The following is a 27,611-nucleotide window of genomic DNA, read 5'->3' as shown; positions in this document are numbered from 1 at the left end:
AGGAGGAGCCGCTATGAAGTCCCTTTTTTTCTTCTTCTCTATAATAAATCGTAGTCCCACCCCCCAAAAAGTTAATCTAATCTGCTCATTATGCGTGGTTGAATTTAAACACGCAACAGAGATATGTGAAATGTACTGTGAAGTTGTTTTGATGCGCTCAGTTGTCTAGTTTACGGTGTCATGGCTTGGTGTGATCGTGGAGTTCAGATTATTTTGACGAGCCTGGGCGCGTTCGCAGCGATTAGCCTGATGGCAGTCGCTATCGGGACCGACTACTGGCTCTACTCTCGAACACACATCTGTAACACGACCAGCAACGCAACAGATGAAACCCAAAGCTTTCTGCTGCCAAAGAAAACACAAGGCGATCTCACGCATTCTGGACTTTGGAAAATCTGCTGTATCGAAGGTAAGTGGACGATCAGATTTTTTTTTATAAGCTATAATTTTAGATTGATTATAATTATAATTTTTTTCTATAGCCTAACGGTAAAGTGGTCTTATTAAATGCTTTCCTATTATTACTTGTTTAAATCATTTGAGACACACTGCTCTATCAAAAGTCATAATATTTGAGTTCTGCCTTCAAAATTCTAGTTAATTTTAAGAATAAATATTTTTTTTTCTCTGTATTAATGGGAGTCTAGCTTCTAGAAGGCACCCGATGCCCTTTAATTTGTCTTTACAATATATATATATATATATATATATATATATATATATATATATATATATATATATATATATATATATATATATATATATATATATAGTATACTTTAACAAACTGCAAGATACCAAGATAGAGGAAAAGTTTTACAGTTCACCTCCATTGTTTATTTTAATTTTTTTATTATGTTCTGTCGTTAATCTTTAATAGATTTGCCTTTTCATGTGCCTTTAAAGAAAGTCAGTCAGAGCATTTTAGATACATTTTAAGTATATATTCTTATATAATGTGTGTGTGTGTGTGTGTGTGTGTGTGTGTGTGTGTGTGTGTGTGTGTGTGTGTGTGTGTGTGTGTGTGTGTGTGTGTGTGTACAATATATACACACATTCAGAGTATATATTCTTAGTAATGAAGGAGAGGCTAATTTAAGCTTTTGAAAATTCATTCTGAAAAAAGTGTTCTTAATTAATAGTATAAAGTAATGCAATCATTACATAAATTGTAGCTTCACTTATGTTTGGCACAGGGATCAACAATGGGAGCTGCTACTGGATCAATCATTTTTCTGTGGATAATGACTATGACACCGAGAGTTCAGAGTACTTCCTCCGTGAGTTCATTTTCTTTATTACATTCAATCCAATTGATTAAATTTCCCCAAATATTTAATTATGATTTATATATGTCATATACAAATATATATGTATAGCAATAGCAATATATATATATATATATATATATATATATATATATATATATATATATATATATATATATATATATATATATATATATATATATATATCTTATTTGTTTCAATATGCCATTAGCAGCTACAGTACATATCTTGTCTTGCATTTTAGGCATATCTACAATGAGAATCTGGTGACAAATTTCAGGTTAAAGGTCTGTTTAAATACAGTAAAGATGCTTTTGTGTGTTGCAGGATTAGTGCGGGCATCCAGTCTCTTCCCCATCCTGAGTACCATCTTGCTTCTCTTGGGGGGACTTTGTTTTGTGGTGGGCCACATTTACAGCAGCAGAAATAATATTATTCTGAGTTCAGGAATCCTATTTGTAACTGCAGGTACAACACATGCTAGTATCCTTAACATGCAGCCAGTTAGTGTTTCAGAAGAGAATCCCAGAGGAGTCTCCAAACACAATCATATTTTTAGCAGCCACAGATGCATGCAAGACATGACACAATATTTTTTAATTTTGATTTGAATACATTTTCCCAATTTTATTTTTTGCATATGTTGCGATGACAAAAATATATACATATCTGTTCTGTAGAGGAAATATTTGTTGAAGTTGTGGTGTTTCCCGGACACATATGTATGGTGAACAGATGGGAAGTAAAGGTTATGCTAGCTACTCCCCATGTTCTGACTCATGCTAGGCAACTCCCCAATTTTCCATAACATGGTGTCAGATGTTTAAATAAACCAGTTAGTTACAATAGCACCAGGGTTTATGATTAACTTTTTTTCACTCAACGGCCAAGTTACCGGCTATTTAGAACTTCTACTAGCCAAAAAGGGGAAAAAGGGCAAACACTTTACTATAAGGGTTCATTGGTTAACTTCAATTAGTTAACTGCATTAGTTAACATTAACTTCTACTACATTTATTAATCTTTATTCATTTTAACTTCAACATTTACTAATACTTTATTTAAACCAAAAGTTGTATTTGTTAACATTAAGTTAATGCACTGTGAAATAACATGAACAAACAATTAACAATTGTATTTTTATTAACTAACGTTAACAAAGATTAACAAATGCTGGAACAAATGTATTGAAGAAGAAGTAGAAGAAGAAGACGTTTTATTTATATAGTGCCTTTCCAAAGCTCAAGGTTGCTTTACATAGTGTTAGACAATACATTTGCACAAAATACATTAGCATACTCACATACACAAGAGAAGCACAGGTCTATAGCCACGTTATTCAAGAATCAAATTGAATAGATATGTCTTAAGCTGGGTCTTGAAGGTAGACAGAGATGGTAAATTACACAATGATAGGGGAAGCAAATTCCATAATTTAGGTGCATTGATACTAAATGCCATATACTTATAGTGGACAACCTAAAACGAGGAGTGGACAAAAGACCATGCTCAAATGATCTGAGGGACCGGGCAGGAGAGTAGTAGTGTAGTAAGTGAGACAGATATGGAGATGCGAGATCGTTTATTGCCTTGAATGTTAAAAGTAGTACCTTAACATGAATATGTGATGCCACAGGTAGCCAATGAAAATCACTCAGTAAAGGATTTATGTGAGAAGAGCACATGGTGGAGGTGAGAACTCTGGCTGCAGAGTTCTAAACATACTGTAACCTAGCAATACGTTTTTTTAAGAAGACCTAGAAACAGAGCATTGCAATAATCCAAACGACAGAAGAAGTATGAGAGGCAAAAGTTAGAGATAAGTCAAACAAGACACCAAGATTATGAACAGATGAAGAAGGCTTAAGATCAACCTCATCAATTTCCAATGACAGGTCCATTCTTTTGACTGTGGTTGCAGAGCCAATAATTCAGTGTTGCTATCATTTAGTTTAAGGTGATTCAGGGACATCCAATGCTTAATATCCCTGACACATGCAGTGAGTGAGTCAAGGCAAGGATGATAGTGAGGTAAATTTGGATGTCATCAGCATAGCAATGAAATTGAAGTCCATGCCTGCGTATGATGTTGCTAAGTGGATATATATATAAATGATCAAATAAATATATATATAAATGGACCAAGAACTGAGCTCTGAGGAACACCCTGTGAAAATGGAGCATGGGCAGATTTATAGCCTTGTATGGTGATGTAATATTTTCTGTCGCTGATGTAGGAGCTGAGCCAGGAAAGAGCAGAACGAGTGATGCCGATATCAGAAAGACGAGAAATTAGTATTTCATTGCAGGCTGTGTCAAATGCAGAGCTTAGACCCAGTAGAATCAAGATGTTTATTAACTCTGAGTCCATAGATAGAAGAATATCATTAGCCACACGAAGAAGAGGAGTTTCAGTGCTATGTGACATGTGAAAAAGTTGAAAAGGCCGTTAGCATTTAAATAAGATCTCAATTGTGAAGCCACAACCTTTTCAAAGATTTTACTCAAGAATGAAAAGTTTAAGATTGGCTTATAGTTATTCATATTTAGTTGGTCAAGGCCCGTTTTTTTAAGAATGGGGTCATGGCAGCCAGTTTTAATTCTGATGGAACAATAGCAGTTGTTAAACTTGAGTTTATCATATGTGTGATGAAAGGTTCAACCTCACGAACACACATCTTGAGTAAAACAGTCAGAGTAGGGTCAAGCTGACAGGATGTAGAGTTAGACTTCACAATTAGATCAATGATGGCAGCAGAAGTAGTGAGAGTAAAAGCAGAAAGAGCTTGTGGAGTAAGCCGAGTCAGCTGACATCAAGTGAACATTGAGTCAGTTGTATGAGGGGTGTTGTTGGAAATGGATGCAGTGATTGACTTCAGTTTGTCTGAAAAGTAATTCGAAAAAATGATTCACCACCACCTCAGATCCAGAAATAACATGTTGTGGAGGATTAATGAGATTGTTGACCAAACAGGGATTTTGGCCTACATGTGGAATTATTAATTGTAGAAGATAAATATGAGGATATGGCAGCATTTAGGGGTGTATGGTAGTTGAGCAAGTGTTCCTTCGTAGCTAAAGAGTGCACAATAAATCTAGTTTTCCTGTGCAGTCTTTCCAGGCGACGACCCATAGCTTTCATCACTCTGAGTTCAGTAGTGAACCAGGGTGAAACACATGCTGATGGAACCAGTCTAGTTTTAACAGGATCAAGTATGTCAAGTATTTGGGACATGGTGTTATTATAGATGCTGCAGATTTCAGACGGACATTTAGATAGTAGACAGTCTGACAAAGTATAAGCCCTTAGTGAATTTGATTAAGCAGATGGATCCACAAAACACACTTTGCGATAAGTGAGAATTTTTTGGATCTTTGGATTTTGTCAACAACTCAAACTCATTGTTGTGCTCCTCAAACCATTCCTGAAACATTTTTGCTTTGTGGCACGGCACATTATCCTGCTGAAAGAGACCACAGCCACCAGGGAATACCGTTTCCATGAAAGGGTGTACATAGTCTGTCATGATCCTGTTTCTCTCTCTCTCTCTCTCTCTCTCTCTCTCTCTCTCTCTCTCTCTCTCTCTCTCTCTCTCTCCTTCTCTCTCTCTCTCTCTCTCTCTCTCTCTCTCTCTCTCTCTCTCTCTCTCTCTCTCTCTCTCTCTCTCTCTCTCTCTCTCTCATTCATCACTGTTATTTCCTCATTCACGCACACACCCTCTCAAATTCCCCTCAGCTGTTTCTCTTTTACTATTAGCTGTCGCATTTCCTTTTCTCGCCTGATTCGTCTTTTCCTCTCATTAACAATCCTATTTCTTTCCCCTCTTTCTACACATCTTTGCCTGATTATTGCATCTTCTCATGTGCATTGAAAGACTGTTGAACCTTATGTCTCTGCCGCGTCTTAGTCCTGCCGTCTTGGGAGCTGATTTATGTTAAGAGAACTCTACTGAGCCGGAGAATTGTCACTTGTCTCTATCGCGCCCTGGGAAAGGCTTGCCTGCTCCTTTTCCCTGTCACACGGAGCCTCATCCACTCTTCTCCTTACCTCTGGGCTGCCTGCCGCTGTGCTATCTACAAGCCAAGGCTGCCTTTAAGGAAGAGAGAGAAATGGTCGGGAAATTCGGTCTATGGTAAGGAAGCCTCTCGCCTCCTGTCTTCACTGAGCCAGGGTAAGCGTTCGGTAGCGGACTTTTCCATTGAATTCTGCACCTTGTTCGCCACCTGCGGCTGGAACGAGCCCACACTTCTAGCATGCTTTCTTGAGGGGCTCAATGCTCAAGTCACGGATGAGATACTGGCATGGGAGATTCCTACTCGCCTGGATCCACTGATTGAGCTGGCCATACGTATTGAGAGACATTTCGACCTTCGCCGCAGAGCCCGTGGAATGGTGTAGACTCTTCTCTTTTCTACACCAGCTGCCATACCATAATCCTCTTTCACTGCCCTTGACTCTACTCGAGCCTATGCAGCCGGGCGACATTCACATTTCTGCTGAGGAGTGTGAACGAAGAGTGGTCAATCGCCTCTGTCTCTACTGCGCTTCTTCTGCCCACTTTGTGTCTTTATGTCCGTTAAAAGCCGGGACTCGCCAGTAAGAGGAGAGCTACTGGTGAGAGGAGAGCGTGACTTCCCCGGTCTCTCCACCTAGCTTCTGCAGGACCTTTGAGGTTCACCTTCGCTGGCCTGGATTCTCCTGCAGAGCCTTAATTGATTCAGGCGCGGAGGGAAACTTAATTGATGAACGGTGGGCCCAAGAGCAAGGTATTCCCCTGAAGGAGTTGGATGTCTTAATCTCCTTTTTAATTTTTCGTTCTTCTTATTTTTCTTTGGTCTTAGGCCACCCCTGGCTGGTAAAGCACAATCCTCAGATAAATTTAGTTAAAGGTTCTGTTTTGTCTTGTTTTGTCTTGTAATGTGTCGTGCCATGTCGTGTCATGTCTGTTTCCTCTGTCTCTGTTTTTCTGGAAGAACCAGGGAATTTGTCTGGGGTTCCAAAAGAATATCACGATCTCCGGATGGTCTTTACCGGTCACGGGCTGCCTCGCTTCCTCCTCACCGTCCATATGATTGTGGCATTAACCTCCTCCCCGGTGCCTTGCCTCCTCGCGGACGGTTGTTTTCCCTGTTGGTGCCTGAACACGAGGCTCTCGAGAAGTATTTATCTGAGTGCTTAGACGCTGGTACTATCGTGCCTTCTACTTCTCCTGCCGGTGCGGGATTTTTCTTTGTTAAGAAGAAGGATTGGTCTTTGCATCCCTTCATTGATTATAGAGGTCTGAATGAAATAGCCATCAAGATTCGTTATCCCTTACCGCTTATGTCATCGGCTTTTGAGATCCTGAAGGTAGCAAAGGTCTTTACTAAACTCGGCCTTCGTAACACATACCATTTAATCCGCATTAAAGAGGGAGATGAGTGGAGACCGCGTTTAATACTCCCCTGGGTCACTTCGAATATTGCGTTCTTCCATTCGGATTGGTCAATGCACCCGCTGTCTTTCAAGCGCTAGTGAATGATGTCCTTCGGGACATGCTCAATGTTTTTGTTTTCATTTACCTTGACGACATTCAATTTTTTTCCCCTCTCCCCAAGTGTATGTCCAGCATGTCCGCCACATTCTACAGCACCTTCTCGAGAATAGGCTGTTCGTTAAATCCAAGTTCTATGCACAATCGGTTTCTTTTTTGGGCTTGATTATTTTGCCAGACGGGGTTAGTATGGACGCAGTCACCGATTGGCCTGTACCAGATTCAGGCCAATCGGTGGGCCAATCACACCGCACTTCAGCGTTTTCTTGATTTTGCTCATTTTTATTATCGCTTTATTTGTAACTTCAGTCAGATCGTCGCCCCCTTAACTGCGTTAACGTCATCAAATACCCGATTTTGGTGGTCAGAGTGCGCTCAAAGCGCTTTTGATCGTCTTAAAGCCTTGTTCACTTCAGTGCCCATTCTATTGTTCCCTGACATCTCTAGTCAGTTTATCGTTGAGGTTGACGCGTCCGAGGTGGGCGTTGGGGCCATCCTTTCCCAACGTTCACCTACCGACGGTAAAGTCCATCCCTGGGCGTTCTTCTCACACAAGTTGTCTCCTCCAGAGCGCAGTTATGATGTGGGAGACCGCAAACTTCTCGTCATTCGCCTTGCCCTTGAAGAGTGGCGTCAGTGGCTAGAAGGAGCTGCCGTTCTGTTTATCGTGTGGACTGACCACAGAAATCTCTAATATCCAATCGGCTAAGAAATTGAATGCTCGTCAAGCGCGTTGGGCATTATTTTTTACCCGTTTTGACTTCACAATTTCTTTTCGTCCGGGTACTAAGAATGTGAAACCTGATGCGCTGTCTCGCCTCTTCGGTCCCTCAGAGGCTATAGAGTCTCACACTTCCATCATCCCAGAGAGGCGCATCATTGGCACAGCTACCTGGGGTATTGAGAGTATAGTAAAGTGCACTCTGTCTCGTACTATTCCCCCACAATCGTGTGCTAGTAACCTACTCTTTGTACCTTTTTCCGCACGTCAAGCCATGTTACAGTGGGCTCACTCTTCTAAACTTGCCACCCATCCCGCCGTTAGGGGCACCTTTGCTTCCGTTTGCCAGCGTTTCTGGTGGCCCATTTGCGAACGAGATACACATCGATTTTTTTGCCTCCTGTTCCGCGTGTGCTCAGACTAAGACCAGCAACACGCCCCTGGCCGAACTCTTAAGACCTTTACCTATCCCTTCATGCCCCTGGTCTCATGTCGTGCTTGACCTGGTAACACCGTTATTTTGACTATATTAGACCGGTTTTCCAAGGCTGCTCATTTTGTTCCTCTTTCTAAGCTCCCCTCTGCCAAGGAGACCGCTCAGATCGTTATTGAGCATGTTTTCAAGCTCCATGGACTCCCCACTGATGTCGTGTCAGATAGGGGTCCTCAGTTTGCGTCACAATTTTGGAGGGAGTTTTCTCGGTCAATCGCGGCTTCCGCTAGTCTCTCGTCCAGCTTCCAGCTTTCACCCTCAAACTAAAGGACAAGCGCAACAGGCCAGTCAGACTATCGGCCGAATTTTACGCTCTCTCGCGTATCGCAACCCCGCCTCTTGGGCTGAGCAGCTTCCCTGGGTGGAGTATGCTCATAACTCGCTTCCATTCTCCGCTACTGGCCTATCACCGTTTCAGGCCAGTCTAGGTTATCAGCTCCCCCATCAGTGGCACTGATGATCATGTTTCTCTCTCTCTCACTCATCACTGTTATTTCCTCACTGATGCACACACCCTCTCATTTGATCTTTATTCCCCTCAGCTGTTTCTCTTTTACTATTAGCCATCGGATTCCCTTCCTCACCTGATTCCTCTTTTCCTCTAATTAACGTTCCTATTTCTTTCCCCTGTTTCTACCCGTCTTTGCCCGAATATTGCATCTTCTCATGTGTACTGAACGCCTGTTGAACCTTATGTTTCTGCCGCGTCTTAGTCCTGCCGTGTTGGGAGCTGATTTATGTTAAGAGAACTCTACTCAGCCGGAGAATCGTCATGCGTCTATACCTCTCCCTGGGAAAGGCATGCCTGTCACACGGAGCCTCACCCGCACACCTCCTTACCTCCGGGGTTCCATGCCGCTGTGCTATCTACAATCCGAGGCCACCTTGAACTTTATTGTACAAACTTGTAGCTTTAAGTTTCTCTTTGAGAACTTTTTCTGTTGTTTATTTAACTCTCTGGCAAGCCCGATTTCTATTAAAGTGACATTATTTCTCCACATTTGCTGTCTGATCCTCTTACCTTCATGACATGGTCTGCGTGTCCATGTCATCCACATGGATGGCAGGACCCAAGGTTTCCCAGCAGAACATTTCCTAAAGAATCACACTGCTTTTGACCGCTTGCCTTCTTTCACTAGTGCATCCTGGTGCCATGTGTTCTCCAGGTACATGCACCCCGCCACCCGCGTGATGTGAAAACAAAACGCGATTCATCAGACTAGGCCCCCATGTTTCATTGCTCCATGGTCCAATTCTGATGCTCAAGTGTCCACTGTTGGCTCTTTCAGTGGTTGACAGGGGTCAGCATGGGCGCACTGACTGGTCTGTGGCTATGTTGCCCCAGATGCACTGTAATGCACTGTGTATTCTGAAACGTTTCTATCAGAACCAGCATTAGCTTCTTGAGCAATTTGAGCTACAGAAGCTTGTCTGTTTGATCAAACCACACAGGCCAGGCTTCGCTCCCAACATACATCAATGAGCCTTGGCCTAATATATCCCACCTACTAATAGATGCCGTGATGAAGAGTTAATGAGCATTATTCATATAAAATTTGGATTTCATACATCTATTTCTTATTCCAAACAAAATCAAAAAAAGAAACAAAAAATATTGTCATCCAGCCAATCCAGCAATCTCCTCCCTTTCTCATCACTTAAAATGTATTTTTGGTGGAGAGACAACATGTATGTTCAAGTAAGCCAAAAATTGCAGATTCTGCTCAATATGCTGCATGATGACTGGCGATTTGAGTATATGGCTTTATACAATGATGGACAGATGATCAACCGTAATTTCACCAAAGAGCGCTTGGGTTAAATTCCTTCTAATCCTAAACGGAGAACTTGTTCGTATATGCTTTCACCATTACTAATTCTTTCAAAAATGATGTTCGTGTTGGTAATTATTCCATGTATCCTAAAATTATTTTTACAACACCGACAAAGATCGTTTACACTCATCTTCTTCTTCTACTTCTTCCAGCATGCATGCAATTTTTTTTTGACAAACTATGCATCGCGGTCGCTCAAGTCAACATACGTCACTTCCAACTGAGTGCAGAGCCATTTTCTTTCCTGGTTTGGTTGAAACACGGCCCATTATCACAGCCCAATGGCTAGGTTGCAGCGTTCATTGACATCCCAGAAAGCAGTTTTTCAGCTGCTATTCAAGGCACTCTTTTTTAGTATTTTGCCGTTAGTCGAATTGAGTATGGCTGTCTGCCGGAAGTTAATTATTTCAGTCTATACTATTTTAAATATGGATATTTTTCTTTCACAAATGTGCCACTTAAGGCCTTTAATAACCTCCCAGAGCTGTTTGGAGCAGTTACATGATGGATAGATGCACTGTTATGGACTTCATAAACAAGACAACAATTCACTGCCATTATAATGTTTGGATTAGCCAGGACTTTTTTAATATAACTCCAATTTTATTCGTCTGAAAGAAGAATGTCACATACGCCTAGGATGACTTGAGAGTGAGTAAATCATGGGCTAATTTTCCTTTTTGGGTGAACTAATCCTTTTTTTGTGAACAGTTGTTTTTATTAAATAGTCAGAACAATAAGGAGAAGACAACATATTTGATTGTTACCCTCCTCCCACCCCCCCATGGTAGACTTATACTGTACTGAGAAATTACAGATCATTGCAGTGGAAAAGTTGAAAAGAAATACCTAATCGTCAGATTAAAAATAAATAAATGAAAGGTAAAAATACAATAAAAATGAAAGCATAAACATATACATATAAGTTTAATTAACATCAAAAACAAGAAACAAAGGATTTAACCATATCAGAAATAGCACTCCAGATCTTCAAGGTCTTTATCTTTGCTCCATGAATGCGAGCTGTTGATAGTTCCAAAGAAATAATATCCAGCACAGACAAGCCTTAAACATGTCTGCACATCGTGTGCAGAGGAATCCAGCGACTAACTAATTTTTTTTTTTGCAGCAGTAAGATCAGCTAAAAGTAATTTTCTCTGTTGCAAAGACAACACCATTTCAGAGAAGTTGTTTAAGAAGAAGAATTCTGGATTCAAGACCATATCCTTATTCAACAAAAATGATATGTCATGAGCAAGCTGAGACCAGAAGTGAAAAAGTGCAGGGCATTCCCAAAAGAAATGTAAATATGTACCAAGTGCCTTCTGCGGGCATAAATTGCAATTTGGCGAAGGTGACAGATGCCTATAAAAGCGTTTTAAAGGGGACAAATAAAGTCTATGCAGAAGTTTGCAATGGATCATCTGATGATTTGGATTTCTTGAGGATGATGTAATTGTCTCCCAAATTTGGTCAGAAAATAAAGTTTGAGTGTCACCACTGATATCCTTGGACCAGACAGTTGCTATAGATAATGTTTTGTATGAGGTTTTTAAGGAGAAAATAGTAAATACCTGAACCAGAACTAACCAAATTATCAGTTGGAAGTAATACTTTCAGCAAGGGGTGTACAGGCAGTCGTGTATCCCTGGGAACTCCATATGCGCGAAGCGCTGACCTAATGCGAAAAATTTAAGTTAATTTTATTTTAAACAATGTCCTGCAAAGATGGATAAATATCGACACCTAAATATTTGAAGAAATGCACCACTGGACCAAAACCAGAAAATGTCAAAGACCCAACACAGAAATTAAGAGGGAGCAGATATGATTTTGTCGTGTTAATTTGTCTACCCAGAGAGGTTACTGAACTGATTAAATAAATTTAAATCGTGGGGGACTGATTGAACTGGCTTGTTTAAAAAAAGCAATATGTCATCCACAAATAAAGATATGTTATGTGAGGTGTTCTTAACCGATATAGGGAGTATAAGTTCTGACTGACGCACAGCTTGAGCAAGAGGTTCTAAAAATAAAGCAAAGAGTAAAGTTGAAAGAAGACAACCCTGACAAGTGCCTCTTCCAATTGGAAATCGTTGTGAACATACCTGGCCTGTAAGAATGAAATCTGAGGGATTAGCATACAGGATTTTAATCATGTTTATAAAGTTAGAGCTAAAACCAGGGGTCACATAAAAGTGATCTAGCACTGCCCAGAAATAGTTCCACTCCAAATGGTCAAATGCTTTCATTGCATCTAAAGAGAGTATTGCAGAGGGAGAAATCAATTGTTCTGATGAGTGAATTATGTGAAGCAGTCTTCATAGGTTATCTGAGGCAGAGCGAGATTTGATAAACCCTGTTTGAGCATGATGAACAAGTTTGGTCATAAAGCCTTCTAGACAGCAAGCTAAAACTTTTGCATAAATTGTAACATCTGTACCAATTAGAGAGAGTGGGCAGTAACTAGAGCATGATGTTGAGTCCTTATCTTTTTTTAACAGAAGAGTTATAATAGCTGTTTATATTTTGTGGAAAGGATCCTTAATCAATTGAATATTGTATCATATCCAGCATAAGTGGACCCAAACTGGACCAGAAGGTCAAATAAAGCTCAACTGGTATGCCATCTAGGCCTGGGGATTTCCCTTTGCTCATTCGTTTGACTGATGATTCTAATTTGACAAGTGATATAGGTCTAGCTAAAGACTCAAGAGTCTAAGAGTCTCAATCTGAAAGATGTGGGAGATTAGAAGATTAAAGAATAGATAAAAAATAAGTATAAGAGGTAGATTTGCATTTAGAGCTGGAAAGTGTCATTTATACTCTTGTGGTCAGTCAGAACTTCACCATTCGCTAAATTCACTGCTGTAATATTGGCAAATTTTTCGCTATTACAAAGTCTTAAAGCCAACAGATGGCTAGGTCTGCTACCTTGAAAATAATAGTTTAGTCTGGATCTTTGAATAAGAAATTTAGCTTTGTATGTATATAATAAATTAGGTTCTTTCCTAACAGTTTCCATTTTGGCTACAGTACTATCAGAAAAAAAGAGTTGGTTTGCCTGTTCTAATGATCGGAGTTCAGATTCTAAGTAATAGATTTTCTTACGGTGAGTTTTTTGGCGAAAAGAAGCATATGAAATCGAGAAATTCCTTATAAAACCCTTTGTCACCTCACACAGTATTCGTGGGTCATCTACCGAGCCTTTGTTGATGTCAATAAATTCACAAAATTTTGACCTGAATTGATCACAAAAAAACTCATCTTTTAATAGATTTGTATTAAAACGCCACCTGGGGGCTCGCGGAGGTCTCTAGGTAATTATGGTCTGACAGAGAGAGGGGAGAAATGTCACCTTCAAGTATCATTGAAGTCAATGAAGAGGAAGCAAAAATGTAGTCGATCTGTGAATATGATTTGTGTTTTGCTGAGAAAAATGCATATGATTTTTGGGATGGGTTAAATAACCGCCATGCGTCTACTAGTGAAAGAGAGACTATACATTGTTTAAGTTGCTCAGTTGAAGCAGTCTGGGAATAAAAATGATTACCAGATCTATCAATGTCATGGGACATTACAGCGTTCATATCTGCACCCATTACTATCTCATAGTCTTAGATCAGTGAGATAGGTGGATAATTCTGAAAAAAAAGTTGGATCTGTACTACATGGTGCATAAACTGAGAGAAAAGCTGTTTTCTTATTCTCAACCACCGTTTTTATACAAGTTATTCTGCCAGCAATATCACTAATTTTGTCTAGAATGGAGATTAAAATTTCTTCTAACAATTATTAATACACCTTTAGTTTTATTTTCAGTCGCAGCAAAAGAGACCACCTCATAATATTCATTGTTGCATCTATGAACATCCTCCTTCCGCAAATGAAATTCCTGGATTAAAGCAATGTCCACCTTTCTTCGACACATTAAATCTAAAAAACTTGTACGTTTATGGGGGCCATTTAAACCATTTACATTACAACTTAGTAAATTCAACTCAGTCATAAGTATCCAGCAAAAAAGTGAGTTGCACAAATGAGACAAAAACCACTGCAATTGAATTATCTCGAGTCTACCTTTAACCCATGCCACACCCTCTGAAAAACCCTTTAACTTAAAGAAAACCCACCCTATAGAACTTTTACAGACTGGAGTAAGAACAAACCCCAGTCTGTCGACCTCCCCTGTCATTATCAGTGACAGCAACATGACAGCCTGTACAACATTAGTACACCGTTGTTAGCCCTAGTGTAAGAGGACAGAATAACTTTGAAGTTGAATTTGAAACAGTAATGAAGCTGGGTAAAAGCAAATGGAAGAAAAAAGAAGAAGATTTATACTCTCTGTAAAGAGGAAGTAGACATAGTTACGTGATATGTATTGAAACCTGTATTTTAGTGATATCTTGTCTCCTAGCTTCCAAGAGAGAGAGGGAAAAGAGATCGCCAGCAGACGACCATTACATGCCAAGTTAGTTTTGGAGTGTTAAGTCAGGAATCAAGTCACTCAGTATCAATAATCCCTTCTTGTGCAATGTCCATCCTCGGAGAATGAGATCCGGTAATCGAGTTCAGGAATCGGTGTGCTTCATCCGGAGAGTATACTAGTTTAGTCTCGCTGTGTTTCATCAGCGTAGCTGTATACTGAAGAAAGGTCTGCAGGCCTGCCTCTTTCAGTTCCTTCCGTATTATAGAGAAGGATCTCCGCTTCTTTGCCGTTGCGGGAGAAAAGTCGGGGAAGAAACTCAGAATTGCACCGTCGTTTAATTTTACAGGACCGTGGCGTCTTGCTTCGTTCAGAATCAGATTCCTGTCGCTATAGCGTAACAGCTTTAAGATAAATACTCGCGGTTTGACGTGATCAGTTGAAGCTCTGGAATAAATTCGATGCGTGCGTTCGATTTCGATATCTTTGCCCGCTAGTGATGGAATCCAGGTCGGCAGTGACCGCTTTAGAAAACCAATTGGGTTATCTTTCTCTGCCCCTTCAGGTAACCCGAGCAGCCGGAGATTACTGCATCTGCTGCGGTCTTGTAAATCAGTCACTTGTTGCTCGAGGGCATCCAGATGCCTAGTGTGATCTTTTCTGCTCTCTTTGTTCACCGGTTAAAAAGTAAATTTTAGAGCACATATTCTGGATTGTTGTCATTTGGGACGCGAATTCGGTGCGCATTGCTGGTAGTTTTGTTTTCAATGTCTTCAAATCGCTTTATAGAGATCGCCATGTTGTCTTCCATGTCCGCTTGGCAGCGGCTGCTGATTTATTTTTCTTCTTTATTGGAGAGGATGACGGTGAAAGATAAGTGAGTTTCCGACTGTGACATCTACGAACCAAAGAAAAATGTAAAAAACTACCCGAAATTTAAGAAAAAAAGTTAAACATAAGAAAATAAGGGCTACATATGCAGAGCTTGGCTGATGTGCATCTGGGCCCATGAAAGCGTCACGTGATCTCGGTAAACTAACCCTTTAAGGCTAAATCTGTTGCTTTGCAAAGCTCCTTGACAGCTTCCGGTATCAGGCCACCTCAGTCCATCTCCTGGTAGACTTGGGGAATTGCCATAGTATGAAGAGCCATGTCTGCCTGACCAGCTGCAATGTAGGATTTCCAAGAAGAAGGCAAAGATGGAGAAATGTGTGTTGTCAGCGTGTCTTTGACCACTGGGGATGGTGGAATAGCCCTGCTCCACAGAACTAACAAGGAAGTCAGTGGCTGCCACATTAGTCAACTGGGTAGAAAACTGGCCTAGGATTTGGGCTGCTTATAAATTCCTCATCAAGTTTAGACGACTATGACTCAGGGCTCATTGTGCCAGTCAATAGCAAGCTTCTCTGTAGAGTGTGAACGCATGGCAATAAGCTCAGAGTAGGCCACATTTCCTGGCCGCTAGGCAGGAAAGCATCGTCAACTAAAGCAGGCCTGAAATCCTTTGAGTCGGACACTGCAGTGTAAACAACATTCTTTAGCCTGAAGGAAACCGTCTTGCACGCCTCCATGCTAGAGCATAAATAATCATGAGATAATTCGACTGGCAGAACACTCTGTGCATGCTTGGGAGTGGGAGGGAGGGAAAGGGCGAGGCCCATCTGCTCACTCTCCATGTCCTCGAGCTCTATAACCGAACCCCAGGTCATGGATCCAAGCCATTATTTAAAGCCATTATTTACCTTGTGCACTGTCATCTCCATGTAGAGTCCCACTCCCTCTGTGAGACAAAGTAAAAGCTGAGCTGCAATGGGATTGATATCCAAGGTCACCGAGCCGAGTCCATGCTATACAGGGATGGTAGTTGTGCCTAAAGCTCAGAGGAACATAAGACTGTTCATAGATCTTACTTGCCTAAACAAGTGGACGCACTGAGATAGGACAATCTTACCAGCAGTCTTACAATCATATGCTAGCCATGCTAGTTTAAGTGTTTGCGATGCTTGCGATGTCAGGGTTTAAGCAAATTCCCTTGACAAAGGAAAGTTAACTTCTGACCCCAGAATTCTTCCAGCATCATGGAGACGATATCTTGATATATAGGGAAAGCCTACAGCAACACAATGAAAGATTGCATCAGGTCCTGAGCAGACTTGAAAAGGACTAACAATGAAATGAGATATATCTTTGCCAAGGACAAGATCATGTTTGTTGGACACAGTGTTACCTCTGATTGCACCTGATCTTTGCAAAGTGAGAGCGATACTGAATATGTTTGATCCCAGCTGCATAGCAGATGTTAGGATGGTCATAGCCATGGCAAACCTGGCTTCATTCAGATGACCTTTCAGAAACTAAAGAGGGAGCTCAGTCCATGCCAGTGTTGACCCTGTACTCCCAACACATGAGACTAGACTGCCAGCAGATACTTTGTTGTTTGGGTTAAGAGTGCTGACCAAAAAACAACCAAGAACAAACTACATTTCCTGAGGGTTGTCAGAAGCAGAAAAACACTACACCCAGCTACAGAAGAAAGATTTAGCAGTGACGTGGGCTTGCGGATGCCTTTCTTCCTATCTGCTGGTGTTAAAGTTCACCCTTGAAATGGATCACAAACATCTAGTCTCTTTGCTGACTACCAAAGCATTGGACCAACTCCTTCCTTTTGTCTTAAGATTTCATCTAAGACTGATGCATTTGAATATGCCACTGAAAGCAGCTGATGTGCAGTCGAGCACCTTTTAAGCACACACTCCCAGAAGAGTAGATATGGCATGAGGCAGAAGGCGTTTGTTGATTTGGTTGTGCATAGCTTGCCAGCTACAGAAACAAGGCTGAAACAAATAGTTAGAGAAAAAAAGTTTATAGAAACAGAGAACAATTGTCTGTACTGCCAGTCTGGTCGGCCAGAGAAAAGTCACTTGGGAAAAGGGCAGTGGCCATATTGAAAAGAGTGAGGACATTTTCTGAAGGATGTGTTCATCCTTCAGCATGTCAAAAACTATAGTGTCGTACAATGGGCCCTAGTACAATTCAGTTATCTTCAAGCACTATACAACTGATTATGGATTTGATCAGGGTCAAATAAATTGCCTGTTGTTTCTACAAGCAAGTGGAGAAGAGTTTTGCTAAACATGCAGAGAGTACTGTTAACTCTCTCATCAAGTCGATGAGGGCTCATTTGAGCACATTTGTTGACTAGAAAAAAGAGCTATAGAGCGTATTTTGCTAAATATGTGTATTGTACCATATTTGTCACGCCCTCACAATCATCAGTCACTGCCAGGCCCACTCGTTCTCCATCACTATCATTCTGAACACCTGGGCACCATCACCAGTCACCACTATATCAACCCGGCTCACCTTCATTCCCATTGTCTGGTCTTGCACCGATCCCACCATTGACTCCCTGTCCTTCCAAGAAGCCCTCATCTGTACCCATCTTTGTCTTCATCTTCACCACCATCATCGTCTTCACCTTTATCATCCATCGTCTGAGTGTCACCCACCTTCTAAGTATCACCTGTGTTCGAAACCTCTGTTAATAAACCTTGCACTTGCACTAATCCCTCTGTGTCCTCGTCTGTGTCTGACAGAAGACCAGACCGTATGCAGAGCTCTTCGGACACAGGCAGGGACCACACCGCTGGTTCACGCTGTACGGTCCTCACTGGTTCACAATACTCCCTCCACCGCTACCCATGCTAGCATATCATCACCTGCACCACCGGCAACAACTACTTCGTCAGCAGTCTGCGTAAGTCCCATGGCCCAACCAGCAACCTCCAGCGTCGCGGTGGAGGATTGCAGCGGGTTTCTCTTGCAATGTTACCTGTATATGGAAGCAAATTCGCATCTATTCCACAGCAAAAGAGGCCGGTGGCGTTTATAATCTCATTACTCTAAGGCCGAGCCCTTCAGTGGGCACAGTCGTTATGGGAAACGAATGCCCCCGTCATCGGCTCCACCACAGCCTTCTGCACTTATCTAAAAAAGGTATTTGGTCAACAAACTGCCAAATTATCTGTCCATGATCAACTGTTTTCTATTCGCCAAGGCAAACGAGAGACAATGGGTTCCTATGCACTGCGTTTCCGCACGCTAGCCTATATGAGCGGATGGAATGAATCGGCCCTCGTTACCGCCTTCCGCCACAGCCTCATTGGTGAAATCAAGCAACTTATTGTGGTCTACGAGGACGCCAGGGCTTGTAAGCCCTCATCCAGAAAACCATCCACGTGTCTCAAAGGTTATCTGCCTGTGGCCTCTCCTCACTCGCTGCCGATCCTCCGCCCGCTCAAACATCTGTCGCTCCTCCAGCACTTGAACCCATGCAGATCGACTCATACCATCTAACCACCACCGAACGCCAACGCAGGATCTCACCACATCTGTGCCTGTATTGTGGGGGAGATGGACATGGCATGATGACCTGCCTCGTGCAACCTACTCGGCCAGCGGTGAGTACCATCCTGTTACCTCCTTTAACGGCAAACCTTACTAAGACGCCAGTATTCGTTTGTAATTCCCACTCATCTGTTACAGCACAAGCCCTCATCGACTCCGGGTCAGCGGGAAACTTCATCAGTCAGCAAACCCTTGAAAAGTTAACCGCCCAACGTCAACGTTAAAAACCGCTGGGTGACCTGGGTGATGGTCGTGTCCGCCATTTCTCCCCCACACTTACACTATGCGTTGGTCATCTGCACGAGGAAACCATCACGTTTATGGTGCTGGAGGAGTCAACCGCGGACATCATCCTGGGATGCCCCTGGCTCATCTTGCACCAGCCGCATATCCACTGGTCCAACAGAGAGATCCTGCAATGGGGTGAGAACTACTTTGATCGTTGTATTCATCATCCTTGCCGAAAAGGTCCATCATCATCGTCAGTTCCTCGATCATTACCTGTCTAGTCCACCTCAGTAGAGAGTCCCGAAACTCAAGTCAACTTGGCCATTCCCTTAGCTTACCGGGCGTTCCAGGATGTCTTCAGTAAGCGGTTGGCTACCAAATTACCACCCCATTGGCCATGGTACTGCGCCATCGACTTCCTGCCTGGGGCTACTCTACCTTAGGGCCGCGTCTATCCTCTGTCCATTCCATGGAGGAGTACGTGCACAAAGCGCTACAACAAGGGTTCATCCGTCCATCGACCTCCCCTGCCGCTTCAAGATTTTTCTTCGTGGCCAAGAAGGACAGAGGCTTGTGGCCGTGTATTGACTACCGTCACCTTAATTCTCAGACTTTCAAGTTTAGTTATCCTCTTCCTCTGGTCCCATCCGTAATAGAACAGCTCCGTTGGGCCTCCATCTTCTCCAAGCTCGATCTCAGAAGGGCCTACAACCTCATTCGCATTCGCAAGGGAGATGAGTGGAAGACAGCCTTCGTCACTCCCTCAGGTCACTATGAAAATCGGGTGATGCCCATATGGGCTGTCCAACTCACCCTCTGTCTTCCAAAATTACATGAATGAGGTATTTCGTGAATTCTTAAACAAGTTTGTCATCGTCTATATCAGTGGTTCCCAAACATTTTGTAGCACGCACTACTTTCTAATGTTTGATACCTGTCAAGCACACCCACCACCTTATTTCAGTAAAGCATCACATTTTTAATAGCAATAACTAAATACAAAAATCCTCTGTATATAAGAAAAAAATCTACATTTCAATTGTAATATATACAGCAGAGTTAGGGGTGTTCGAGGGCATGCTCCCCCGATATTTTTTTAATTTTATTTTCTGATCTACAAATGAGCATTCTAAGACATTTGAAAGCCCAAAAAATTATGAGAAATAGCTTTAAAACTAAGTCAGTGGGCAGTAAATTATTTGTCAATTCCTACTCTCTCCTCATCTCCATCACTCCCTATTTTGCCCTGTCTCTTTCCCTCCTAATGCATTCAACAAAACATAGGATACATTTATAGTTAGAATATTTTTTTTTATCTGAAGAAAACATATTCATTAATGTTTCTTGTCCTCTCACATTGACAGTATAGTTAATTATCACATTATATCACATTATAAATTAAACAAAGGTTTATTAGTTTGCCTGATTATTTTTATCGGTGGTTTAACATTTTAATCATAAAACAGCTGAGAAATATGAAATGCTTAGTTTAGCTACCACACCATACCTGGAGGAGGTCCATATTCCACGAGTAGGAATATAGTGTGGCCCCTTTAAGAGCTGCGTGTTCCCCATTGAACTGCCGGCATTTTGTGTGTGTGCGGCGAGCTGTGCCACGATTCACGTAAACAGTGAGAGAAACACTGACTCGGGAGACCGCTGTTGTTGTTCAGAAAAGTAACCTGCGTATTAGATTTAGACGATTGTAATGTATTTAGTTCAATAAAACACATGTACTGTAAGTGGTGATGGTGTTAATTATTTAGGCCTACCTGAGTGAGAGTGAGCTTGCAGTGAATCGCGCTCGGACTGCAGAGAATGTGCTCAGTGAAAAAAAACGCACTTTCCTTTCGACCTAAAATGAAAAGGGCAGGGCTTTGACGCAGACGCGCTTGTAAAATGAAATTAAAATATGATTTACTATAATTTACTACAGCTTGTAATGTGAAATTTGTATTTATCAGTAATACTCTGACATGTGAATTTTATCCAAGTTAGATACGTAAAATAAAAAATAAAAAAGAGACAATTTTCTGCCATTACAAACATTCTATCGCGCACCCCCGGTGGTCAGTCTGTGCACCCCAGTTTGGGAACCGCTGGTCTATATCAACGATATCCTCATCTATTCTAGTGACCTGAGGGAGCAAGTCCTGCAGAAACTCCGAGACCCTCACCTTTATCTCAAGCTCGAGAAGTGCGAGTTCCACGTCTCCACTGTCTAGTTTCTTGGGTACATCATAGACAACCATGGAGTCAAGATGGACCAGAGGAAGGTGGACACCATCACCCATTGGCCTCAGCCCACCACTATCAAAGAGCTGCAGCGCTTCCTGGGATTCGCCAACATCTACCGCCGCTTCATAAAGAATTACAGCCTGCTCAGCTCATCACTCACCTCCCTGCTCCAGAACCTGCCCAAGTCTCTGTCCTGGACTCCATCGGCCACGGAGGCCTTCCATCAGTTGAAGAACGCCTTCCAGTCCACTCCGATCTTGGTCCACCCTAATCCTCATCTTCCGTTCATCGTCGAAGTGGACGCCTAATCGACCGGGGTCGGAGCGGTTCTGTCTCAGCGGCAGGGGACACCCTCACGACTCCATCCATGTGGACTAGGACTAGGAACTAGGACATTGGAAACCGTGAGCTCCTGGCGATCAATCTTGCCCTGGAGGAATGGAGACACTGGCTGGAGGGAGCTGAACATACATTTGAAGTCATCACCGACCATCATAACCTTGAATACCTTCGTGACGCCAAGCGGCTGAATCATCGTCAGGCCCACTGGGCCCCCTTCTTCACCAGATTCAATTTCAAGGTGACATACTGTCCAGGGAACCAGAACAACTGGGCAGGTGCCCTTTCTCGTCTTCACCAAGCTGTCCCTGAGCCAGAGCACCTTGATACCATCCTCCCTCCATGGAAGTCAGCACAATCCAGTGGGCTTTCCACGATCAAATCCAACAGGAGAAAGCCCATTAGCCTGCTCCGACGGGAGGTCCAGAAGGGCGCCTCTACGTCCAGCTTTGCCATCGCCTGCCCCTTCTGGACATGGCTCATTCTTCACCGGGCTCTGGACACCCAGGCAGGAGAAGGACCCTCTCGCTCCTTCGCCACCATTACTGGTGGCCTGCCATGCCTCGGGACGTCTCCCAATTCGTCAAGGGATGTTCAGTCTGCACCATTGCCAACACCCCTAGGAGACTCTCCGAGGGCAAGCTGGTCCCTCTTCCGATCCCTGAGTGACCCTGAAGCCATCTGGGGATCGAGTTCATGACCGACCTGCCATCAGCCCAAGGTTTCACCTGTATCCTAGTCGTTGTCGACTGATTTTCCTGCAAACTCATCCCCTTCAAAGGCTTACCGACCGTGTTGGAAACCGCGGAGGCACTCTTCACCCATTACGACATTTTGGGCTTCCGGAAGACATGATTTTTGTCCGAGGACCCCAATTCATTTCCAGAGTGTGGACCGCCTTCTTCCGTCTCCTAGGGGTGTCCGTCAACCTCTCGTCAGGTTACCATTCTCAGAACAATGGCCAGACTGAAAGGAAGATCCAGAAGATCGGGAGATTCCTGAGGGTATACTGCCACCAGAATCAAGAGAGCTGGAGCCAGTATCTGCCCTGGGCCAAATATGCCCAGAATTCGCTCCAGCAGTCGACCACAGGGCTCACCCCGTTCCAATGTGTCCTCGGCTACCAACCATCGGTATGAGTCCTCAGAGGTCCCGCAAGAGGGTCTGGGACTCAGTGCACGTGCAACTCCAGCAGGCAGTCCGGAGACACAAGCACCACGCTGATGCCAAATCCGGACCCACACCGCGGTACCAGCCAGGCCAGAAGGTCACGATGGATGTCCGTCTCCGGCTGCCTTGCCGTAAGCTGAGTCCCCGATACATTGGACCGTTCACGGTAGACAGGCAGCTGAACGAAGTCACCTACCGCCTTCACCTTCTACCCACCTACAAAATTGAACCATCATTTCACGTATCCTTACTCAAGGTCTTCACTGAACCTGCCCTTCTTCACCCACAAATCTTGGTGATGGTGCCGTACCTCCTCCTCCTACCATTGACGAGGACCAATCAGTCTACCGGGTGAGAGCCATCCTCGACTCGCGGCGAAGGGGTTCCCGGATGGAATACCTGGTGGATTGGGAGGACTACAGTCCTGAGTAGCGGAGCTGGATCTCCAGGAACAATGTGCTGGACCCCAATCTTCTCACTCAGTTTCACCAAGACCACCTTGACCGACCCGCTCCTCGGGGCAGTAGGAGACCCCGTCGCCGCCCGCCCCAGGCGCCAGGAGCCGCCCGTGGAGGAGGGGGTACTGTCACGCCCTCACAATCATCAATCACTGCCACGCCCACTCGTTCCCCATCACCATCCTTCTGAACACCTGGGCACCATCAACCGTCACCACTATATCAACCCGGCTCACCTTCACTCCCATTGTCTGGTCTTGCACCGATCCCACCATTGACTACCTGTCCTTCCAAGAAGCCCTCATCTGTACCCATCTTCATCTTCATCTTCACCACCATCATCGCCTTTACCTTCATCGTCCGTCGTCTGAGTGTCACCCACCTTCTAAGTATCACCTGTGTTCGAAACCTCTGTTAATAAAACTTGCACTTGCACTAATCCTCGTCTAAATTTCCTCGTCTGTGTCTGACAATATTACATATTTATAATATTTTTATTTATATCATTAAATAAAATTGTTATTATAAAAAAAAAACACATTATATGTAATTTGAGTTATTTTTAACCTTAAATAACACTGTCAGCTGATAGGGCTCTCTGTATGTTTACAGCATTAGGTGAGTTGTTTTTTCTTGAGATTATGTGTGTATCTTGTGTGCCTAATATTTATTCAAATGAGTCAATATTAAATCAAATCACAATAATTGAATTGAATTGAAATAAAAAAGTGTAGCTTACCAGAAATTACCAGTACCATGTAAACACTGTAACATGTTTGTCACCAATCCTTATAAAATTCAGTTGTTACTAAAATGTTAGTGACAATCACAATACACTTATTGTGATGCAATTATTATTTTATTATTTTACATTTGATTTAGCTAAGCAGTCCTATTAAATCCTTTTTGTTTCAGATATCACAGCAATGAAACCAGGTTACAACTGGGGAAATAACAAATACAATAGGCTTAAGTAAACATAACGGGTGTGTGCATGTGATAAATCTTTCAGATTTTATATTTGTTATATAGGCTACTTATTAGCTACATGGCCCTGCAGTGTAATGTAATACAATGTGGACAGTAAATATACGTTTTTAATTATAATGAGAACTTCAGTATTGTCCACTGTTGTATATATTTGTAGTCCACTGCATCCTAAACACAATTTTCATTTTGCTTTTTATACTAGTTTGCTTTGTATACTTTTATTACTTTTTATACTTTATTGTAGTGTGTAAGGGCATAATTAAACAATAAGTACTATAGTTTAAAAGTGGTTTTGTGTTTATTTTGTTAAAGCAATTCACATATATTGTTTTCCATGTACCATCTACCCCTGCCACCCTGCCAAGACCCCCCCCCCCCCCCCCCCATGTAAAATGTTCTAGATCCGCCACTGAGAAGAGAGGATAAGTAAAAAGAGCACTCAGTCCCCATCACTAGGGATTGGATATTCACTAGCAAAGCTTCTCATGGGAAGGCAACTTTGCACTACTTTACCTCAGTTAACAAAAAGTTGTCTCCATGCTGTATTGGAATGAGAGAGTTTTGGTGAGGAAAAACAATAGGAGTATTAGCAGTAGTATGGACATGGGCCCTCCTTGGAGGGCAGGACAAAATGTGTGGATTCCGTTGAAGAAAATACAGGGATCTGTGGTGTCAGTTGTCACCCTTGAGATCTTATCTGTTTGAAATGGAGGATGGAGTGATTAGGAGAAACCAAGCTCATCTCCGTCTGATCCTTCAGTCAGAACAAGTGCCATCATTGGATACAAATGATGCTTGTGGGGAACAACAGCTTTTCATTATTTAACTACGTCAAGTCCACCGTATGTGTGGCTGGTTCTCCTCTTATTGTAGAGGAGGAAGCCAGCTCTGATCCATCTATACTAATCCCAACCCTGCCTGTCCAGTATCCTCCAGTGGACCTCACAGAGCTGAATCCAAAGACCAGCCAGCCATCAACCCCTACGGATATTAAGCCAGAGCCCAGTGCAGACTGGGAGCTCATCCCTCTTTCTATGAACGAGTCAGAACTTGAGACTAGGACAGAGCCTACCATCATCCCAGAGCCCAAGCCCCAATGTGAGTCTGACCAGGTATGTGAGCTGGCACCAATGTGTATCGCTGTTGGACTTTTGGTTGAATTTTGGGAAATGGAGGAAAACCCAGACCAATAAAACTGGCCTCTGTGGAATCTAATTATTATGAGGATTTGGATATGGGTGTTCTGTTGAATATCCCACCCCCACTGTTTCCGCCAAACACAACAAGTCTTCTGTGTCATCATCAAGGAGCACTGGAGGATTGTGTGGATAAATTCCTGAAACTAGTCCGCTAGTCCTGCCTAGCACCAAGTTTCCTGTGTGATCCTTGTCTCTGCTCCCTGGTCCCGCCCAACTTAAAGTCTTCTGTGTCTTCATCACCGCTGGTCCTTCCCAGCATAAACTCACCCAGCTGGGCTCTGTGTTCCCTCTGGCTTAGCCTTTGTCCTCAAGCTCAACTGCTCCGCCTCAGTCCTCAGGCACACAGACATTTGTTGCTGATGCTCCAGTCGACAAGTATACTCCATTCCTTCACTAGACCCGTCTGAACCACCATATTAACCAACCAGTCATATTATGGTACAAGGCTGCTCCTTCCAGGACTGGGGAGTTATTTTTCACCATGGCTACTCATTAATTAGATCACCTCATTGTGTATTTACATTCCTTTTCAGTTCCCAGTAATTGTCCATGTTATTGTGTTTTACCTATTCTCTTGGATTAATAAGAATTGTTTATATTTTAATTAATCTATCTTCATCCTGGGGACTAATGTTACAATTACATGCATTTCTCAACATGCTTAATTCATGTGTGTTCCAATATTTTCAAAACAGAACTTTTGTATGATTGTAGGAGTCATTATCAGAAGAGAATTAATGATTTTCATCTTGGAATTTAGAAAACATTTAGTTATGACTTGATGGTTATGGCAATATGGATTACCTAATCAGATTATCTAAAGTTTATTATTATTATTATTATTATTATTATTATTATTATTATTATTATTACCTTTCATCAGGTCTCAGCAATATCATCGGCATCATCGTTTACATCTCCAGTAATGCCGGAGACCCTAGTGACAAGAAAGGAGAAGATAAGAAAAACATATACAGCTATGGATGGTCCTTCTACTCTGGTGTACTCTCCTTTATTGTGGCTGAGGCCATCGGAGTGTTGGCAGTTAACATCTACATTGAAAAGAACAAAGAGGTTTATTTCAAGCACTTTATTAAAACTCCCTCTCCCCCCTTGGCCTCCTTCTACACCACCATTCCAAGTTACAATTACAGACGAAAACAGTCCCAACCCTGTTGTCAATCCACAGAACCATCTAAAATCACTTACCCTGCCATACTTAGCGTCACCAGTTCCTCACTGCCTTTGGGGGACATTTCAATGTATACGCTAGGGAGAGAACATCCACACAAGGCAGCTGCTCTGGCCTCCTATTACACTGATCTTGCACATCCTAACTTATTGAAAGCCCACAACAGCATCCCTAAAGATGTTAAGGATCGCAAGATCACTCCTGTGTAAAACTGCAGTTATGTCATGCATTTAGAAATGCTTTTGGCTCAATTCTCAATTTTAACAGTTAGTCTCTTGTTCGCACCAGATGTGAATTTCTAATTCATTTAACCAAATTTTACACATTTTGGCAAAACATTTGCACAATGACTAAATAATAATATACATGGCTAAATAAAACTTTATAACATAGTAAAATTGTCACACTTCACAACTTTTTTTATCGTATTAGCCAATACATGCAAAATTATCAATTCAATTATCAAAATTCATCAGACATATGTATTTTCCATAAATATTTTCCATGGATTATTTTTTGTTTATATGTACCAGACTGCTACAAAAATACAACATATGCATATTAGGTGCATTTTACTACTTTTTGTGTACCACTGTATTGACTCCCAGTAAATGTTTACCTATGCTGTATCTAAAAAGCTAGACAAATTGGACAGTCACATTTTTTTTAATTTGTATATAACAAACATTTCCAGGGTTATCTACAATCTAAACATTTTTACCTGTAAAAAAACAACAACAACAAACTGAAAAGGATGTGATATTCAATAACACAGTTGAGACATTCAATAAAACAGTTGTGACAATTGCACTTACAGTCTACGGAATGTTAAGATGAATGTTAAAACTTAAAATGAAGTGTAATGTCCCAAAGCAACTTAAGAAAAACCTAGAATATAAGATTTTTTTTTATAATATAAAATGTATTATAAGGGTCATACTTTTTTGAGGCAAATATGTGGATTTTATTTTGAATGAGATAATTTTCATGAAAATTGACTTGAAACTTAATTAGAATTGTCAGATGCTATAAGCTAGCATGCTAGCATGTTTAAAATATGGATGCTTTGCTGAGTAAAAACTACAGTTC

General features: G+C 42.2%; 1 protein-coding gene across 1 annotated transcript; it reads left to right on the top strand.

The window, feature by feature from the left end:
- The first annotated feature begins 10 nt into the window (after positions 1-10).
- On the top strand, positions 11-26,731 carry cacng4a (calcium channel, voltage-dependent, gamma subunit 4a). The gene is made up of 4 exons (XM_067458358.1): positions 11-409; positions 1,197-1,280; positions 1,617-1,757; positions 26,214-26,731. Exons 1-4 carry the CDS (start codon positions 181-183, stop codon positions 26,729-26,731), a joined length of 972 nt encoding a protein of 323 aa, XP_067314459.1. The 5' UTR covers positions 11-180.
- The last annotated feature ends 880 nt before the right edge of the window (positions 26,732-27,611 follow it).

The sequence above is a fragment of the Pseudorasbora parva genome, chromosome 12 (assembly GCF_024679245.1).
Source record: "Pseudorasbora parva isolate DD20220531a chromosome 12, ASM2467924v1, whole genome shotgun sequence".
NCBI classification, from domain to species: Eukaryota; Metazoa; Chordata; class Actinopteri; order Cypriniformes; family Gobionidae; genus Pseudorasbora; species Pseudorasbora parva.
The sequence above is the reverse complement of the archived record's forward strand: the minus strand, read 5'-3'. Positions and strand labels throughout refer to the sequence as shown.

Coding starts and splice junctions, on each gene's coding strand:
- cacng4a (XM_067458358.1), top strand. CDS start 181: ATGGCTTGGTGTGATCGTGGAGTTCAGATTATTTTGACGAGCCTGGGC. Junction 410..1,196: donor GAAAATCTGCTGTATCGAAG/GTAAGTGGACGA, acceptor TGTTTGGCACAG/GGATCAACAATGGGAGCTGC. Junction 1,758..26,213: donor AATCCTATTTGTAACTGCAG/GTACAACACATG, acceptor ACCTTTCATCAG/GTCTCAGCAATATCATCGGC.